This window comes from Myotis daubentonii, chromosome 10, assembly GCF_963259705.1.
Source record: "Myotis daubentonii chromosome 10, mMyoDau2.1, whole genome shotgun sequence".
Classification (NCBI taxonomy): domain Eukaryota; kingdom Metazoa; phylum Chordata; class Mammalia; order Chiroptera; family Vespertilionidae; genus Myotis; species Myotis daubentonii.
In genome coordinates, this window is record NC_081849.1 from 70911558 (window position 1) to 70933201 (window position 21644).

General features: G+C 42.8%; 1 protein-coding gene across 2 annotated transcripts in view; it reads right to left on the reverse strand.

Moving 5' to 3' along the window:
* The window catches only part of NAPEPLD (N-acyl phosphatidylethanolamine phospholipase D), a 36935-nt gene extending 17182 nt beyond the window's left edge, over nucleotides 1-19753 (reverse strand). Inside the window, exons 1-2 of one of the 2 annotated variants that reach the window (XM_059712759.1) lie at nucleotides 19397-19753; nucleotides 2649-2955 (exon numbers count right to left, since the gene is read on the reverse strand). In XM_059712759.1, the coding sequence (XP_059568742.1) occupies nucleotides 2649-2942 (294 nt within the window). In that variant the 5' untranslated portion in view covers nucleotides 2943-2955; nucleotides 19397-19753. Of the gene's footprint in view, nucleotides 1-2648; nucleotides 2956-18971; nucleotides 19314-19396 lie in introns of those variants that run through there. The other variant, XM_059712760.1, reaches the window with a different exon arrangement.
* Nucleotides 19754-21644: the final 1891 nt, after the last annotated feature.

The window sequence follows — 21644 nt, forward strand, 5'->3', positions numbered from 1 at the left end:
AGAGGATCCACAGCTTTCATTAGATTTTCAAAAGGGGCCAGTATCCAAAAGAGCCTTAGGTGTCCTAGCCAGAGCACTAGAGTATATACACGGCCACTTGCTTGGCTAAGTAGATGCAATCCTTCTAAATGACAGAGGTGTTTTCTGGTGGAGATGATGTGCTTGAAAGCAAGAGCGAGATTCGAAGAAAGTCTGAGGACCATGTGGAGACGGACAAGGAGACCGATTAGGTACGTTAGGAAACTTTAAATTTGTCCTCTATGGGGGTCAATTATATGGGGTACAGTTTTCAGTTCATGGAATCTAGCCAGGATATTTCCGTACCAATCAGAGAATGTGAGATCTTCTTGGCTTACTCTCATAATGTAATATGGCAAAATTAATGAGAGAAAAACTATTCACTCTCATTACTGTAAGGGAGGGCGCCTGGACACCTGAGCCAGTGGGCAGAGAAAATAATGAATGAGCCCTGGCAGGTTTGACTCAGTGGATAGAGCATTGGCCTGTGGACTCAAGGGTCCCAGGTTCGATTCCGGTCAAAGGCATGTACCTTGGTTGTGGGCACATCCCCAGTGGGGAGATGTGCAGGAGGCAGCTGATCGATGTTTCTCTCTCATCAATGTTTCTAACTCACTATCCCTCTCCCTTCCTCTCTGTAAAAAAATCAATAAAATATATTTTTTTAAAAAAAGAAAATAATGAATGACCGGTGAAGACCTGGAAAGGCTAGCCCTCCCTCCTCCTGTCTCCTTTCCGGGGAATAGTTCAAGAATTGGGCATTTTCTCACATGTTCTTGCCGAAAAGGGAGAAGAAAGTTTCCCCTGAATTATGGGCAAAGGTCCCATAGCCCTGTGCAAAGCCATCTCTGGTAAAAGGCCGCAGCTCTGTCATCACCGTGTCATCACAGGCCAGTGTGTGGAGGTAGGTGCCAAGAGGCAGCCATCTGAGACCACAAGAAAAGCCCCGCACAGGACACTGCACTGGCGTGCTTGGAGCAGCAAGGAAAACCTAAGGAGCAATTTCAGACTTTTCCTTCACCCCGGAATCAATGGGTGAACTGACCACAAAGCTATAAAGTAATTTAATTGCTTCAGAGAACACATGAGCAGTATTGTTGTTAATCCCTAATTTTACATCTGTCAACTGTTCTCCAAAAACAAAACTGTTCGGGAAAGCTTAACACACACACACACACACACACACACACACACACACACACACACACAGGCTAAGGACCACTGGCCTGGCGAGTTCTCAGAGTAGCTCCAAATCATTAGACTGCAGAGATGTACGTCTGTCTTCATGGGGTCACTCCCTTCCTCTTTGAAATCAAACTAAAGACACCACTGCTATCTCTGTATGTTTACAAGCTGTGGCTCAAAAAACAGGAAGAATTTACCCCAACATGCAGCCCACCCATCTTGGCCTCCTGCCCTAACCCTTCTCTTCACAGCTCGACTCCATGCTTATTTCTTTTCATATGGGGTTCTCCAGAAAAAGATTTTTCTTGTTCCTCTCACCCTCAAAGTTGAAACACATAACAAGGTTTTATCTATTAATGTCCTAACTCATTCTAAAAAAGTGCCAGTAAGATATTCACGTTAATCAATTCTGTCTACTAGGATTAACACTGTGAACATTACTTAGCATCAAAATGACAATGTCAGTTTTTTTATCCCATATCCTTTAAAGAAAAGTAGACACACATACCCAGATAAAATATTTACCACCACCACACCCATCCATCCACCCACTGCCCCTCCTCCCTCTCCCCACTGCAGATCAGGCCTTCTGGGCCCCCACTCTTCTCAACCCATCCCCCACTCCCAACATCAAGTTCTCTCTCTCTCAACTCCTCATAAAGCCTGAGGTTGATGGAAGAGTGGCCAGGGGAGATAGGGCAGAGGAGAGGGAAAGGAATCTAAGAAAGGAGAAAAGAGAAAAAGGTGCTACTGTAATTGGGAGCCACCCACCCCTGCCAAAGTATAATCTGATTCAGCTAATAAACCTTATGCCAAATGTTAGTAAGTTTTAGTCTAAGTAAAACCAGCATATTTAAAGGCCAATAATTTATTGCCAATTTTTAAAGATCTGAAAAGGTTATCTGAAGATTTCTTTTAGAGCTTTAGCAGCTTTATCCAAGGATGAAAAACCAAGTGCTCTTGAGCCACGCCTCAGCGCTCAGAAGACATATTCCAAACACACGTCAGGTTATTCCCTTCTGGAACGTGCCATGCACTTTCTTACCTTTGTGACCTTCTCCATGCCACCTAGAAAACCACTGCCAACATACTTTTTATCTCTCGAGGCCCATGTCAAGTATCAGTTCCTCCGTGAGCCATTTCCTGCCCCACCAGTGAGAATTAACTGTTTCCTTTCTTGTACCTAAAGCACTCTGCCCCTACCTCTAGTTGCCATCAGATCAGTGCTCAGCTGGTTGTTCACATATGTACTCTACTGCTACACCATGAATCTGAGGGCACCTTATTTACTTTATCTCCCCAGAACCTAGCCCTCTGCTTTATTACATTAAAGGGGCTCAGCTAACTAACCTGAGTGTCATAATACAATTCACAGCAAAGTTAAGTTATACATGTGTGTGTATAGAGAGAGTAAGTACACAGCACGCGAAAGGGCCAAACGCTACCTCTTTGGAACTGGGAATGCTGCTGTGATCTTTTTCCATTATCAGCCATCTGAGGATATTTGGGATAGAGAGACTTTTCCATGTTGGCCAAGGATTCACAAATCGCCCATCCTTCCCTCTCCTTGATTTAGTTACATCTTCCTCTAGTCTGTAATCCAGTTTGAAACTTTTCCTGGAAAACCTAGAAGAAGTACTTCCTCCAGAATTCCGTGCAGAATTTTGGCGTTTTCTTACTACTTCTTTAGGATATTGGCTGCTTGTCATCAGGGACTGGTTGCTTTCATTTTCATCCATGTCCTTTGGAGAACTAAAAAAGAGGAGGAAAAATACTGAGTTTACTATAAAGGCATTAAAACATATTACATAGTGTATTTCTTAGCCAATAAAAATTTCCTCAAAGTTATAAAAATATTATGTCCCTACTAACTCAAATTTTCTTCTTATAAAATGCAAGTTTAGAATCCAGTATTACTGAATGCTAAATAGAAAAGATGTTTACCTATTCCTGCCAAACCTTTTAAAGTCCTTATCAGCAGTAATCAAAAACAATCTAGTCCACCAGCCAGCATTTAAACATGAAATTTTCCATTTCGATGACATCTTGTAGAATAAATTAAAGCACCTTCATGAATCTGTAATATTTTCATACCTGAATTGTAAAAATATTATTGTTAATAACTTAGTAAGGAATACCATAGTTCCTTGAGGATACCTCAGTAATTCCAGTGATTTACATAAGACCCAGTAGGCCTAGTCATTTTTCATTTGAAGATCATCTGTTTCCATGCCCCCTGAAAAGTGCAATGAGTCCAAATCACAAGAAAGGAGAAAAACAACATATTCAGAGACATTTTTAAAAAGTAGTTAAGAGTGAACGATACAAATTTAAATTAACTCAGATTTAAAACTGCAAAGTCAGTGTGTAGCCTAGGTAAATTTCCTGATCTCTCGTGTATAAAATGGAGATAATAAGACTTCCTGCTTGTGGGGTTTATTGAGAGGATTTGAAAAGCTAATACAAGAAAATACTTAGCAATGTGTAGACAACAAATGTAACACACATGTATGCACATGATGACAACTGTTGTTGCTGACCTTGTTATTACTGCTGCCACCACCACCACTTAACGCAAGGCACTGAAATCCTTGATTTTGAACTACATATACAGGGCTCCAAACACAAAAATGATAATGTACTAAGAATATGCATTCATCTGCCATGAATTTCATTTCTTTCCTAGTTCCTAAACAAATATTTGCTTTCTTCTAGTTTAAATACAATGCATACACTTAATACACTATAATCCTAAGGAAATAAGCACAATAACGGAAAGCCAAATATTATTTTTATGACTTCAGTAGTGTTTAAATAGAAATATTATCCTGGAGAGAAAGGGAAAGAACAAACCCCAGGATGAAAACATTCACTGAACCAAACTTTTTTTTTTTTTTTCAAACTGTTAGGAGGAGTAAGTAGTCTACAGTCCCTAGAGAATAATCGGGGTTCAGAAAAGAAACCACAGCTGACAAAAGCACTCGCTGCTGTTCAGCCTTCTCTGCTTGTGGGAGATCCTAGAAGCTAAGAGAGTCTAATGAGTTTTACATCTTGGGCAAATCACCTTTCTAGCCCTCAATTTTCTCACCTGTTAAATCCCTACTTACCTCATAGAGGTTTCAGATGATTAAATGACATAACACACATAAAGTGCTTGTCATTCACCAAATGGTAATTCTTTTTTTCCCCCTTCCCAGCTAACTGGCCACTCATCTAAATTCTTTAAATTCTATTAGAAAGCAAAGGGTCTGGGTGAGTTATGCCCATTCTTCTCACAGAATTGCTCCTCCCGGGTTATTAAGTTCAGGCCCAGGCCTTTACAAAAGGCAGAAACAAAGACCGCCATCCATTTTAACCCCACTTCTATTAACAAAGGTAAACACACAAGTTTCGAGACTAAGTAATTCCCAAGATAATATGTCTAAATGGGAGAGCCGTCTGTGAGGTACGTGCATAAGTCTGCATATACACATATATTCATAGACAGGGTGCCTCCAAAAAATGTATACACACTTTAACAGCTGACAGCTCAATTTTCAAAATGAAATGTATTTTAATAAACGCTGTCTTTATAATTATTCCAAGTGTATGTATACTTTTTTTGGACACTCTGTATCTATAAATACAGATGTAAGTCCACCAACTATATAATAAATGTTGGGCTCATTATTTTAAACCATCAGAGGATAGGAAGAAAGGGGAAAAGGGTACTTGGAATCAAAAACCACAAAAACAAAGTCAAAATAGGGCTTTTAGACAGCATCCACTGTCTAAAGCTGGGACAAAAGAAGCAAGAAGGCTTGTGAGAGCCGAGATGGTAAAGGTGTAAAGGAGGGGATCGTGAGGCAGTGGGACTAGATTTGGGGCCTGGACGGAGACATTGAGGAGGTTTGGGTACACTGTAGGCAATGGAGAAAAACTGAAGGTGCTTAACAAGGATGTATTTACAGAAGACAGTCTAGTAGCAGGACAAAAGCAAAGGGGCATGGCTGAAAACTGGAGCCAGGAAGACTAATTACCAGGTAGTGAGTGGGAAACAGAACAATCACTAACAGCGAAGCCCTATGCTACATGTTCTGCACATTTCAGTTAAACTACTGCTCCCACCAAAATTTCAAGAGAGGTCATGTAATCCCCAGTTTTTAACTGAAGCACTGAGAGGTAGACAGCAGTCAGTGATGAGACAGTGACAATGAGAAGAGAAAGAACAGAGCAAATCCACGAGACAATAACGAAGCCGAATCACTGAGACTTCAGAGTCTCTGGATAGTCCAAAACGTTGTACAATTTGTAAGGCAGGTGGGGGTGGGATGGAGGTTACAAAAATGGGAGGAATCAGAAGTGACAGTACCACTAACCAAATAAAAGGATTATGGAAAAGCAAGCATTTGGAGTATGGAAGAGAAGGTGGATTCCGACCCAGAGCGTCTGAAGTGGGGTTTGAGGTCATGCGGAAGCAAGAATTCAAGCAGAAGTGCTCACTGACACCGAGTGGAAATGGATGATGCTGGGATCCAGGTTGCTATAGGGGTGATAAAAGTGAGAGTAAGATAACAGAGGTTTCCAGGAGCCTGGAGAGTAAAATGAGAGTGAGAAATGGTTTCAGTGCTCTGTTTTCTCCCTGAACAATAAACTTTTTCAAAGTTGCCTATTCAAGCTATCCCCATTTTCTCACCTCCCATCCACTCAGGTTCTCACCCCAAATCAATGGGGGGGGGCCCTCTTTATCAAAATTGCCATTCCTCTCTTAACATACCCCCTCATCCAACACACACAAAACCCACTCTTCTGCAGAGATCTGTTTAAAGGAAAATTTGGCAGAAAACAAACAAAATGGGGAAACCTCCAGAGCCCTTTGGTCTCAGAATGAGGGCAAAGTTCAGTAAGACGGTGTGTTTCTAGCCCACATTCACTTTCTCTGCTCCGAACAGTGGCCTTAGTCTGTTTCCTCAGGGCCACTGCTGCTATCACAGAGCCTGGGCACATGATTTTTTAAAATATCCTTGGGGAGAGAGGAGGGAATGTATGCACATGGACATTCACAGGATTATGCATTACTATGAAATTTGTTCAAGCAACACAAAACGTTGGCATTAAGACACACCAGTTCACACTATGCACTGTTAAGTGTGAACCGTTGGGAAGGAACAGAAGGACATAAAAACCTGAACCGTGACCATCGGACTTGTTCTTCTGGAGGAAAAGTACTGGAAGTCCATTTGGTGAGTGTGCAAAAGGTACTCCAGGGACAGAGTAAGCCTCAGCTGGGGGGATGTATGGAGCCTGCCCAAGGGCTGGGTCCTATCAGCCTTCCGGTCACCCGATAACGGATACAGCCACAATCTCACAAGAGTCATCCTAAATGACAGGAAAACTAGAAATGAGTGTGGACCAAAAAGGGGTCACATACTTACTAAACCTGACAAGCTCAGGGAAGTGGCATGGTGGGCCTTACAAACTCAGAACCTGAAAGTAGCCACGTGGTTACTAACTACAAAGTGAGTCATGGCTGGTCATCACATCCCAGGCCTGTAGCTTCCTTGACAAAGGTCAATCTTTACCTTGTCTTTCTGCATCTAAGATAACATACCCTTGGAATGTCAAAGTAATCCCATTTTTCCAGACCCTCAGGGTACACCAACAGGACCAGAGCAGGAGACCACAGAGCCCCTCAATTATCTTTTCCCCAGATGCCATCTCTACGTGCTGTAAATGTTACTAGAAACTACGCTACACCCACCAATGTAAAAGAAGGTTTTGTCTGTTTCACTCTTTATCCAATCTCAGAGGTTTCCCCACTTTGCTTTCTTCTGCCTCCTTAATCTATCACCAATGAATTTCACATACCCCCCATTAGGTCTCCTCCTTTGATTGTAAAGTATATAAAAGCTGCAGTCCGGCCTGTGTGGCTTAGTGGTTGAGTGTTGACCTAGGAGCCAGGAGGTCACGGTTCGATTCCCAGTCTGGGCACAGGCCTGGGTTAGAGGCTTGATCCCCAGTAGGGAAAGTGCAGGAGGCAGCTGATCAATGAATCTCTCTCATCATTGGTGTTTCTCTCTCTTTCACTTTCTCTCTGAAGTCAATAAAAATATATTTTTTTAAATATGCTGCAAAACTGTTGCCATTCTCTTGAGCATTTTCTCAATCTGTTGAGATTTTGCTTCCTGGCAATTGTCAGTTTGACTCAAATAAACTCATAAAAATTCTCTACAGGTTTGGACTTTCTTATATCTGCATGAGGAAGAGTGGGTTCTATGTGTGGTGCTATTAACTAGATAATAAGGAGAAATAGGGAAAGAGAGAGAAAGATAGGCATAAAAAATAAAAATTGCAATAAATTAAGTATCTATCAATAATAACCTTAAATGTAAGTGGCTTAAATGCTCTAATCAAAAGATACAAGGTAGTTGAATGAATAAGAAAACATTATATATATATACTGTCTACAAGAGACCCACCTCAGAACAGAAGACTCACAGAGAATGAAAGTGAAGGGATGGAAAAAATTTTCCAAGCAAATGGAAACGAAAAAAATACTGGGGAAGCAATACTCGTATCTGACAAAAGACTTCAAAATGAAGGCCATAACGAGAGACAATGAAGGTCACTACATAATACTAACGGGATCCGCAGAGGCCCATGACACTGAAAAGGCTCCTAACCTTATGAATTTGGCCAACAAGTTAAAAGGCCCTGATATCAACAGAGCAGGTAACAGAAAGCAAGAAAGTCACTACAGAGGTTACTTGAGCCCTGACTCTTTTATGAATGAATGTGACAGAAGGACAGGCGTTATTCTGCTCTAGATGTCAGCGTTGCAGGTCCTTTGTGAGAAAAAGGTAAGTGACCAAAAAACAAACCCACAACGCTGGTTTTTACAAGGAAGCAAAACCCTGGGCCTGACCCTGTTCAGCGCATCTCCTGACAGTGTAACGACAGGTTCAGAGTGAAGGCCTGAGACACCCCCAAAATGTCAACTAACAGGATCTTGAGGTTTAAAGAAACTTTGAGATCTCTGGGTTCAATTCAGTGTATTTTAAGGATACCAGGAAGTCAACTAATATTTGACAAGGAAGCCATGAATACTTAATCAGGGATAGACAGCTTTTCAATAAATGGTGCTGCAACAGTTGGATATTCACTTGTAAAAGAATGAAACTGAACCCATTCTTATACCACTCACAAAAATGAACTCAAAATGGATCAAGAGACTTATGTGAGAGCTGAAACCATAAAATTTCTAGAAGAAAACAGGAATCAAGTTCCTTGACGAGGGTCTTGGTAATAATTTTTTTATATGGCACCTAAAGCACAAGCAACAAAATAAAAAATAAAACAAGTGGGACTGCCATCAAACTAAAAAGCTTCTGCACAGCAAAGAAAACCATCAACCAAGTGATAAGACAACCCATGAAATGAGCAAAAGTAATTGTAAACCACATATCTGATGCATTTATCAGATATATCCAAAATACATAAAGAACTCACGCCTGGCCAGTGTGGCTCAGTTGGTTGGGACACCGAGGGGCTGCCAGTTCCATTCCTGGTCAGGGCACATGCCAGGGTTGTGGGCTCTATAGGAGCCAGCCAATCAATGCTCTCACATCGATGTTTCTCTCTTTCCCTCTCCCTTCCTCTTTCTCTCAAAATCAATTAAAAAAAACAAACAAAAAAAAAGCAACCTGTAAATAAAGAACTCACACAACTGAATAGCAAAAAAACAAATAACCCAATTAAAAATGGGCAAAGGACCTGATTAGACACTTCAAAGAAGATATACGCAAATTAAAATCACAAATGAGATATAGTCTCACACGTTAGAATGACCATCAACAAAAACACAAGAGATAACCAATACTAATGTGGATGTGGAGAAAAGTGAAGCCTTGCAGATTGTGTTGGGAATGTAAACTGGTGCAGCCACTATGGAAACAGTATAGAGGATCCTCAAAAATTAAAAATAGAACTACCATATGATCCAGCAATTCCACTTCTGGGACTATATCCAAAGGAAATAAAAACACTAATTTGAGCCCTGACATGTTGCTCAGTGATTAGAGCTCCAGCCCTTGGACCAAAGGGTCTTGGGTATGGTAATGATTTTGGCCAAGGGCATGTACCAAGGTTGAAAGTTCAATCCCCAGTCCGTGTGGAAGGCAACCAGTCTATGTGTCTGTTTCACATGGATGCCTCGATGTCCCTCTCTCTCTCTCTCTCTCTCTCTCTTTCTCTCTCTCTCTGCCTCTCCTCCCTCCCTTCCACTCTCTCTCTAAAGATCAATGGGAAAAATATCCTTGGTGAGGATTAAAAACAAAGAAACAAGCAAAAAAAACCAACACATTTTAATTTGAAAATATATCTGCACACCCCCATGTTCATGGCAGCATTATTTACAACAGCCAAGACATGGGAACCACCTCAGTGTCCATCGATGGATGAATGCATAAAGAAGCTGTGGCATGCACATACAATGAAATATTTATCCAGCCATAAAAAATGAAGAAATCCTACCATTTGTGACAACATGAGTGGACCTGAAGGCGCTATGATAAATGAAATAAGTCAGACAGAGAAAGCCAAATACTGTATGATCTCATTTATATGTGGAACTTTTTAAAAACCCCAAACTCACAGAAAAGGAGTAGGGGGGAGGGAAACTGGTGGATAAAAGGTACAAATTTCCAGTTATAAGATAAATAAGTACTAGGGATGTAAGGATGAAAAACATGATGACTATAGTTAACACTACTGTAAGATAAATAGGAAATTTGTTAAGAGAGTATCTAAGAAAGTTTTTTCTATTTTATTTTTTAAGATTTTTTTTTTTTTAATGCTCACCTGAGGGCAAGTTTTTAGAGGGGAAGGGAGGGAGGGAGGGGGAGAGAGAGAGAAGGAGAGAGAAAGAGAAGGAGGGGGAGAGAAAGAGAAACATTGATAGGCTGCCTCCCATACACACTGACCAAGGATCGAATCTGCAACCTTCTGGATGATGCTCCAGCCCACTGAGCCACACCAGCCTGGGAACGTTTTTATTTTTACTGTATCTAGCAGGCAGACAGCCATGAGCCAAGCAAGGACCAGGGGCTAGATGCTAAAGGTCACAAGCCCTGGGTGTCCAGCAACAGACAATTGTAGTGTGAGACCTCATCCCCAGGGTGGCCTTTCCTCCCCTAGCTTACCACTAGTCATGTGGTTTGGAGCCCCTGACTTCATATCGCTGGTCATGTGCTAGTAATTCGGTTTCAACCCATTGACTTTTCCTCCCTAGAGATAGCATCTAGGCCTCAGTTGTGTTTCAGCTCCAGGCCCAGAAAAGCAGCAAAAACAGACAAGTGACGCCATGACTGACCTCACGACGAGGTGCATTGACTACGGACCCCCTGCCCTGGCACCAATCAGTGGCGATCAGGACCCTGAAAGGACACACCTGGAAAGCTGCTGAATTTTCTTTTTTTTTGTTGTTTTTTTGTTTTGTTTTGTTTTGTTTTTGTTTGTTTGTTTGTTTGTTTTTTATTGCTTAAAGTATTACAAAGGGTATTACATATGTATCCATTTTATCCCCCCGCCCTAGACAGTCCCCTAGCCTCCCCTATCCCCCAGCTGCTGAATTTTCTATTGAGATCTTCCCCCTGGGACCTCCCCTAAGGACCCCACCCTTAAACCCGTAAGGTGTGGACCCAGCATGCTCCCTCCTGGGAGCACACCATGCCTTTCCCTCCTCCTCCCGCTCCCCATCTTCCAAAGCGCCTCACCTTGGTCTTCCTCACGTCTAAGCTTCAAGGGCCCTTCCTTTGCCTCTATAACTCGTTTCCTAAGCCCATTTCTTCTACAAATGACTACTTCTACCTCTGTGATTTTCTAAATAAGTGTTCTCCTATAGTTTGAGTCTTGGCTCTAAATTCCTTTTTTAGCCAGAACTCAAGTACCAACGTTACTAAACCCGGTTCTGGTCGGACCCCACCAGTCAGACACTTGGTGCCATTCTCACCAATGACAATATATCTGTAAGATAAATATTAGCTGAACATACTGTGGTAATCACTTCACAATACCTGTAAATCAAACCGTCATGCTGTACGTCTTAAACTTATACAGTGATGTCAATTATTTCTCAATAAAACTAGTGGGAGGGAGAATGCCAAGATGTAGTAAATCATAAAAGCACCTCAAATATGGATATAATTGAAATCTCACTACCAAGAAGAGAAGCCAAAGGATTTAAAACATTTGAAAATAAATACTTCTCAACGTGGCACCCTTGTCAGCCTTTTTAAGTCTTTGTTTCCTTGTCTGGTGCCTATTCCTGGGTTGCTGGACAAAATGTACATAATCTTTAGCCCAGAGTGTGGCACACACCCAGCCTCGATGACTGTAAGCCGCTGTTCTAGTATGTTCTAAACACTGTGTAGTAAGGTTAGTGGGACACACATTCCATTTTGAAATTTCTACATGGAGGGCAACAGCATGAATAAACTGAAACGGAATAAACTCTGGAATGTGTTTTTTGTTCTTACATTTGAGTAAGAGAAGCCCTGGTATTCCTGGAATTCACACACAAACAGGAAACCACAATTCCCCACAGGAACCTATACAACCCCACAGGTCCTTGCAGCCTCACCCATTCCCCTGGATTCACCAGGAGGTCCTCATAAATCTTGACAGTGTCCTGTTCTGAAAACAATAATCTTCTCCCCTTACTGTCCCCACAGAGAGCAAACATGTGCAAACTCAGGATACTAACAGCAGCCACATCTACAACCAGCTCTGCCCCCAGAGCTTGGGCCCATTACCAAGATTCTTTGCATCAAAGGAAAAATTTCCTACAACAGAAACAGGCAAAATAGGCAAGCAAGGGCAGTTGTAGCTAAATGTCCCCTAAAGCAGCAGTCGCCCACCGTTCAGACCTCACGGACCACTGGTTGGCGACCGCTGCTCCAAACGTTTCCTTAGCATTAGTGTTTTACATCTCCTACTCAAGTGACGTGACTAATCTCAAAGCTCTCCCAATTCCTTTTCAGTCATCAAAACATTTTCAAGGACGGGTCTGATCTCCAGTATGACTGATAAGGACCAATCGGGACTCCTCCCCAGAGGAGGGCAGCTGGGTGCAAAGCTTTAAACCTGTGATTCTCAATGCTGGCTGCACATACACTAGGATTACGTCCAAATAAGCCTATTGCAAATTGAAAATATCAGAAGTTGAAAACACATTTAATACACCAATGGAACATCATAGCTTAACCTGGGCTACCTTAAACGTGCTCAGACACATTTCCCCGCAGCTGGGCAAAATCATCTCACACAAAGCCTATTTTATAATGACGTGTTGAATATCTCATGTAACTTATTGAATACTGTACTGAAAGTGAAAAGCAGAATGGTTGGTTGAGTACTCACCACTAATGTACACAGCTGAAAGCACACTGACCCTAAAGAATGTTTGAGGCGCCCTAACCAGTTTGGCTCAGTGGATAGAGCGTCGGCCTGTGGACTGAAGGGTCCCAGGTTCGATTCCGGCCAAGGGCACGTACCTGGGTTGTGGGCACATCCCCAGTAGGAGGTGTGCAGGAGGCAGCTGATTGATGTTTCTCTCTCATTGATGTTTCTAACTCTCCCTTCCTCTCTGTAAAAAATCAGTAAAATATATTTTTTAAAAAAAGAATGGTTGAGGCACTGAACTAAACAAACAAACAAAAATGCTGACAACACAGTACACTGTAGAGCCTCGATGTTTACCCTCATGATTGGGTGGCTGACAGAGAGCTATGCTCCCGCCCAGCATCAAAAAAGAGCATCCCCCCGCATATTGCTAGTCTGAGACAAGTTCAAAATTCGAAGTACAGTTTCTACTGAATGTGTATTGCTTTTGCACCATCGTAGAGTTAAACAAATCATAAGCTGAACCATTATAAATTGGGGACCTGTGGAGTTTTTTAAGCTACACCTGAGGATATAAATCAAAATGTCAGGTGGAAACTCCCAAGTAGTTTTTAAGCGTTCTGTGGGTGATTCTGATTACCAAGGCAAGGTTACGAACTGTTACTAGTCATTGGCACGAAGGTAGGACAGGCATTTAGGAAGGACCTAAGGGACTTTCTGGTAACCCCAAATTTATGCCAGCCTGGTACCTGCCAATCAAAACACCTATTCTTCCTCCCTGTCCCATACTACAAGTTACAGAGGCGGCCTAACCCAAAGATGGCTTCACAGGTCTGGGACTGGGAAGACTACATTGCTAAGGACAAAGTTGGATAGGTCACAGACTTGTATACAGTCCAGCTGAGTCACAAATTCGACTCTGTGTGCACAGGAAGCCAAAGCGGAAAAAGGAAACACAATTGCCTACATGATGAGTACTCAATAAATATTTATTGGATGAATAAATAACAACTAGGAGCCATTATAAACTCCTCATTACTTTTCATTGGGATAAAGTAATTGTTTTTGAAAAGCTCTCTTGGGAACTGAATTAAAACAGAAGCAAAAGTAACCAAAGGGCAGTGAGACAAACCTCAACAAAGGACATTCCCACTAATTCTACTAATTACAGAAATAAAAATTGAAAAACCTCGGGGAGTACTTTTTTAGTTGAACTCTATGGTGGTAACAGTGGTGACACTGTCATAAAGACTAGAACAGCCGTGGGCAAACTACGGCCCACGGGCCGAATCCGGCCCGTTTGAAATGAATAAAACTAAAAAAAAAAAAAAAGACCGTACCCTTTTATGTAATGATGTTTACTTTGAATTTATATTAGTTCACACAAACACTCCATCCGTGCTTTTGTGCCGGCCCTCCGGTCCAGTTTAAGAACCCATTGTGGCCCTTGAGTCAAAAAGTTTGCCCACCCCTGGACTAGAAGATGCCTACCATAAAATCTAGTTTCCCTTTTCTCCTCAGTAACAGAACCCCCGTTTTACTTAGGGTAGCTATGCACCAGCTAAAGGACACTTCCCAGCTTTCCAGCTAGAAATCGCCGTATTGATGGTGGTGATATAACTATAGGGTGTCCCAAAAAAATGTATATGCACTTTAACAGCTGATAAGTTACTTAATGTCCACTCCTTTTCAGGCTTAACTGATTTGAAATAATGGGTGAAGGCAAACTAAGCTGTGAACAAAGAAAAATTATCCTAAAGTGCCACCAGACTTTTATGGGGATACATAAAAGATAAAGTTTACAGTACAAAACCAGCAACGGTCAACGAATTGAGGGCACAAAAATACTGAACAAAATGATTCTTGATGTTTGTGATTCCATTACTTCACGTTATCATCAGTGCCTGGACCAGAATGGTCATCAGTTTGAAAACAGGCATTGACAAAAAAAAAAAAAAAAAAAAAATTACTCATTTCTGTAGATTCTTTTAAATTTTGAAAATGAACTGTATTTAATAAACACTGACTTTATAATCATTCAAAGTGCGTATACTTTTTGGGGGACAAGTTCTATTCTATTTCATTGTAAATTGTTCTCAATTAGTTACACAGAAAAGAACCAATAATATGTAAAAAATAAATTCTAGCCCTGGCCGGTGTGGTTCTGTTGGTTGGAGTGTCCTCCCATACACCCAAAGGTTGCCAGTTCGATCCCTGGTCGGGGCACATATAGGAGGCAAACCAATGTTTGTTTCTCACATTAATGTTTCTCTCCTCCCCCCACCCGCCCCCTCTCTCCTTCTCTCAAGAAACAATGTACATATCATCAGGTGAAGATTTTTAAAAATCAGTTCTATATTTCAGTCAAATAAACAGAAAAAATAAATGGGGCCTTGAAGATATTTTCTCTGCCTTGAAAAGATGTCTACGTTCATCCAGCATATAACCACCTGGCATTTTATCCTCCCAAAAGGGAAGACTTATTAATTAGCCCCACAAAGTGACACCTTCAGGTAGGTGGACCAACACATCTAGTGTGCCCGGGACTTTCCCAGTTTTAGCACTGAGAGTCCTGCATCCTGGGAACCCCCTTAGTTCCAGGAAAACCTGGACCTCCGGGTACCAATATAAATGCATAGTTATGTCTTCAACAAAATTATTAAAATGTGAGCAGTGTATTCAAACTTGGAGATGAGCATATTATAAAGTATGATTTTAAGATATCTGAGCAGCTAGCAAAAAGAAATTATACAGCTCTATATAATCATACTTAACCAAGAGAATGTTGCTGAGAATACCAAAAGTCTGTCAAATTCCAATAGTGTGGTGAAGGCTTGTGGAGGGGGGGAAGAGGGGAGGAGGGTGTCAATGGGGGAAGGAGGGACATTTGTAATACTTCAACAATAAAAATAAAATTTAAAATAAAACAATTTTTTAAAAGTTTGTCAAATCCTTCATTGTGATGATATTCAGTATGTGCAGCCAGTTAAAAGAAAGGGGTGGGCTCCAAATAGCACACACACATTTACACACACTGGGTGTTTCATCTACATATATACTGTAAAATTGAGACACTATATAAGGAAAGAATGAGAAAAGAATCAAATTTCACCGAAGAATTCTAAAGTATCTCATCTCTGTGAAATGGTGGAAAAGTCCAATTTTGATGTTTCAGTTTTGTGACATCATGACAGGTTAAAAACTGTTGTACAAGTAGAAACAAGACATCTGTAAGTTTAAAGAGCTTGGACTGGCACATACGCTCAAAGGTCCTTTCCAACCTGAACATGCCAGGACTCTGTGGGGCCCCTTCACACATGAAGTCAAGTCACAGTTACACCATTCCAGGGGTCCAGTTCTGGCTGGTGATGGAGCCTGAACTGTTTATTAGCCATGTTCTCATCCGAAGTACACTTACAAACACTTAGAACCAAAGGAGCATATGGTCAGCAAGGAAAGATGAACGACACATTTCACCTCACGTGAGGTATTGTACTTAGTTTATATCATAAACAGATAAACTGGCCTCAAGTTTAAAAAAATGACTTTGAGCCCTGTCGGCGTGGCTCAGTGGTTGAGCGTCAACCTATGAACCAGTAGGTCACGGTTCGATTCCCGGTCAGTGCACATGCCGGGGTTGTGGGCTCCATCCCCAGTCGGGGGCATGCAGGAGGCAGCCCATCCATGATTCCCTCTCATCACTGACGTTTCTATCTCTCTCTCCTTCTCCCCTCCTCTCTGAAATCAATAAAAAAAAATTTTTTTTAAACGACGTTGAATCTACAAATTCCTTAAGCTGTCATTAGGTACTTCAACTATAAAATTGCACAATATTCTAAATATATAAAGTATTTGTTTTCATGAACTCTCTAAACAAGCCAAAGAAATGATCACAGTAACTTAAAAAGAGGACAAACATTTTTGGAGTTGGAAGGACTTTCAAAATTCAGAAAACAGGTTTCATAACAAATTATTGCTGTTGTCTAGTTGTCCCAGCATTGGGTCTTGTAAGCAAAACAAACAAGTCCATAGTTTAAGGAGGGCCAATGACAAAGCTTGGTGTTTCTTTATTTTGACAACTTTATTCCTATCACTAAAAGGGATTACAAAAAGATATCTAAAGGTATTTATTGTATAATATGTTAGTGTTCTTTAATCTGGGAAAGACCTCAAATTAGATAAACAAAAAATTGCTGCCTTCAAGGGAAAAGATGGATTATTCTAAGTAGCCGGTACATACTGAATTGTTTTTCAATCATGCTTTTGAATTTATGCTCATCCATCTATATGCCAGCATAACCAATGGTACTGTGCCTCCATAACCAATGGTACTGACCATTTACAACTGTTCACGGGCACAATCTATGGCTGTGTTGCAGACCAAGGCTTGCTGATCCATACCACGCTATCTTGGCTATACTAGTACCCCTTTCTAAGAGGTGTATATATTCTGCCAAAGGCTAGAGCTGCTGTGCTAAGGGACCTTGAATAAAATACTGAAATCTCCCAGCCCCTCAGTTTCCTGTTTTCTTCATCTGTGGAATGGGATTAACAATCTCACATATTGTATGTTTATAAAATCAAACTAAAAATATAGTTAAACATACGTGAAAGAACTTTGTAAATTATAAAGTTATAATACCTCACTTAACCAGCTGAACTGGCAAAAGACGGTATCTCTGATATAACAAAACTACTCCCTGAGGATATATGAGTACATATATGTCACAAAAACTGTTAATAAAATACTTATAATACACAATAGTTATTAAATTAAAAAGAGAAGCCATGTAAAGCACTATAAATTAGAGACAGGTAGGATGCTTTAGTATTACAGCAGTTAGAATGGTATATTACTTAAATCTCATGCTGGAAATCACATAGGTGATTCTTCTAATGCCAAGTCTATAAGACCCTTATCTCCCTTCAGGACCAAGGCTTGTTAACCATTAACTAGGTGCAAGTGAAAGTTCACGTCCCCAATACTTCAATGAAACAGTTTTTACTTGTATGCATTTCCATCTAAAATGCCCGGATCAACACAGCCCTCCAGCTACAGCCATCTATTCTAATTTACCTAAAAATAGTGAAATGAAATGGGGAAAAAACACACCATTATCCAGAGCTTTCTTCCACCACAAAGAAAAAGCAGAATGAAACAACAAAATTAAATGCAAATAGTACTTTTCCGAACACAGAAAAAAATGTTCTCAAAAATCCCCTCGGTTTCCCAAACTCACAAATGCCAAAAGCAACAAAAATACCCTTTTCAAACAGGAGGATTACTGTGTCAAATAAAGCACAACCAAAACCCTTTGATGGAATGCTTATATTAAAATAGCCTTCACACATTCATAACTGGGCCAGTTTTAAAATTAAATTGTGCAACACAATATAATTTGGAATTGTCAGTGAAAATAAGGGTATGAGAAATACACTAAATATTTTTGTCCCTTGGAGACTTACCAAAATTCCTGCAGCAGGAATGCCTGCAAATGTAATGAAATAAAATCTCTGAAAAATGTGACTACATTTTAATTTAAAACAGTTTTAACTGAAGTCTATCTCTCTCTTAAATTCTTATTTTAAACAAGTACACTTGCCCTATAGTTTCTCTAATAGACCTAATATTTCCTTGCAACAAAATCAGACTACTGTGGGGTATAGGTAACCTTTTCTTTTTTTAAAGATTATATAACTTCTTTCTAACAGACATTGATGTCTGAGGCGAAATCAAAACCAATGCAACTGAAAACGAAAATGGAACTGCTAGATATCCATTTTTAACAAGAACAGAAATTATTCTTACTTTTCAGAGAGCCACTATGTCAGGAATAACTTTCTCAATAAATGAATCAGTTATCAAAGAGCGAACACTTGACGTTAAGCTCAAGCAAAGCAGAGGGGGTGCTATGATAACATATCCAGAACCTGCAGCAAAGGCAAGTACAAGAACTGAATGGGGTTTTAAAGCTTAACTTTTCTCATTCCCTTGACACATATTTTCCAGGTTCAACGGAGGTGTGATGCATCAGACTCCGCAGCCTATGGACGCGTATTTATCTCAAGCACGAGAACCCTGGCGAGCTCGGTGCAGGGGGCCAGGGAGTGCGGGTGGGAGAGGGACCCCCACCTGAATACCTGCTCTGAAAAGCCTGCCATCATCATGCCCCATGTCACCAACAAGCAACCACAGTACAGAAGACCCAGGCAGCGCCGGCTCCCACCGCCCCGCCCCACCCCGCTCCATGCTTCTTTCTCTTCGTTTCCATTCCTTGGTTAACTTTCAAGATAAAAGGGGAGAAACCTGTTGGAATGGATTTTTAGAAGGTAAATACTACAGATGAGGCAGAATTAAGTAGCTCCAAGAAACCCATTCATTTACGTACAACCAGGAGACGACTCGCCCACGAGTATTCGGCCAGTGGCGGCTGCACCCTATGATCTGCGGAGAAGATGGGACCAAACCCCAGAGGCGGTTTCTCTCCCGGGGAAGGAAGAAGGACCCAGGCGGCTCTCCGCCCGGGCGGCTCGGGACGCGGGCGCCGCCAGTCGCGAGGTGCGGGGACGCGAGCGCAGCCCGGCGCTCACGAGTGCAGCATCGCCCCCAGGAGGCAGGGCTCGGGAGCGAGCCCCACCCCCGGCCCGCGAGTCCGCACAGCCCCAGGCCGGGCGCCCGCAGACGCCCCGAGAGCAGCGCGGGGGCGACGGGGAGCCGCGCACGGGAGGCGGCCACCTCGCGCGAGACCCCGCAGAGCGCAGCGCCCGGGGGCCGGGGGCGGGGCCGGGGGCGCGGGCAGGGGCGGGGGCTCACCGGGCGCCGGGGACCGCAGGACGCGCGCGCCGGCTCCGCGGCCTCGGCTGCTCCTCCGCCCGGAGCCACAGCGCCCCCGCGCCGCGGGCGTGGCCGTGGCGGCAGGTGCTCGGGTTCCTCCGCCCCCGGCTCCGTCGCGCCGGCTCCTCCGAGGGCGCCAGCAGCTGCAGGCAGCGCCGGAGCGCTCGCCGCCGCACCAGCCTGCGGGCGAGCCTTTGCGCGGGGCCCGGACCCCGGCCGGGTCCGCTCCTCGTGGCCCGATCGCTCGCTCACGGTGACCTTGAGGTCTGGGAGCCCTGCCAGCCTCCGCCGGGCGCCGGCCGCAGCTCGGCCTGACCAAGATGGCGCCCCCGAGGCCCCCCGCGCCGGGGCCATCTTGGGTCAGGAGGCTCCTCGAGCTAGCGCTGGGCCCCCGGGCGGCCCCGCCGGCGCCCCGGGCGCGCTCTGCGGGAGCCCCGAGTCCAAGCTGGTTTCCCAGCCCTGAGCCCGAAGCTAACTCAGTCCCCACGGAAGCCTTCCCGGGCACCTGCCGCAACTGCCGACCCCGGGGGAGATGGTGGCGGCCGCGCGGCCATCGCGGACGAGCGGGGCAGCAGCCGACTTGACCCGGGTGCCGCGGGCCGGGGGCGGGCGGAGAGACCAGCCGGGTGGGGAAGGTTAAGTGGGGATGGAACGGGAATGGCAGCACCGCCTTGTCAGTGTGCTCACTAACCTTCAAAAGGATACTCACTTTTTTAAAAAGTCGGGCTAATGATAAGAGCATAAAGTTGTGATTCTGCGCTTCTCCCAGGATTTTCTTCCTTAGCTGCAGGATGAGATTAGCGGTTTCTAGAATCTTTAAATACAAACAAACCGGAATAGAACTCAACAGTGGATGGTTGGGCAAAAAGAGTCCTCTATAAAGTCATCCAGAGTGTGGTCACTGGCCAGAAAGGCCCTCTGAATATAATGTTAATTTAAATTAAAAAGAAAAAAAGAAAGAAAGAAAGAAAGGAGAGAGAGAGAGAGAAATGCTCTCTGTCAGGGGCTCGGGTCTAATTGGCAAAAAGAAAAGAAATAGGGGTCCCCCAATGCAGATATGACTGCTAGAAAAGGCAAAGCAAACTAATTTGCGTTTTGAAAGTGCACGCGTGTGTAAGACCGTAGAAATATAAAAAAGACTGTGCTTGGCGTGAGCCTTTCCCCCTCGGGCGGGCGAGCGAGCAGTTGTTGCTGAATCCCAGGGACTTAAGTGGGATTAGGAGCTGCCTGCGCCTGCGTGGGGCAGAGATGCTCTGCTCAGTGGTACCTGCGGTGCCACAGCAATCAAAACAAAACAGCGCTGCAAACCAAAGGGCACGATGTTACTTGGCTAAGGAACTTTTTAATTGTTCCCCTCACCACAATTCTTTATTATGAAATATTTCAAAAATACAGAAAATAGATATGCCTTTTTGTGTACCATTTGAATAAGTTACAGGCATCAAAATACTTCACCTCTAAACACTTGAGCCTGCCTCACCTAAGAAAGCAATTTCCTGATGTCATTTAATGTTCAGTACACATGCACGTTTCTGTGATTGTCCCACGAATATCTTTTATAGCTAGGAGTTGGGTATCTTTATGTTTGGTTTTTGTTTTTGAACTAGGATACTGTCTATGGCCATATATTGTATGTGCTTATGATGCTGAAGAAACAATTTGAAATGTGTGCTAACTTTTTTTTAAATGTTTTTATTGATTTTTAGAGAGAAGAAGGGAAGGAGAGAGAAACATCAATCGGTTGCCTCCCACATGAACCGTGACTGGGGGTTGAACCTGCAACCTGGGCATGTGCCCTGACCAGCAATTGAACCAGCGACCTTTTGGTGCACCGGACAACGCTGAACCAACTGAACTACACCGGCCAGGGCAATAACTATTTTCTTTACACATCATACTCACGGGTATTCTGAATGGAGAGATGTTCATAGGGTGTTCTTCATTAAGAGCAGGTGCTTTAGTTATATAAGCACATCTCTGTATACCAGGAAAGTCTAGGAGGAAAGAGTAGTTTTTAGCACCACATTGAGACTATAATTGAAGCTGTATTAAATAGTAATGTTTATACTTAACTCCTGGAATACATAAACTTAATGGATTATGTTGGAATCTCTACTCAACCTGACTTCTGAAGTTTAATGATTGTTTTTTTCCCTAGACAATGAAAAGAAGCTGTTCCATATAATAACATATCACTCCAGACAAAACATCCAGCTTGCCCTGCTTT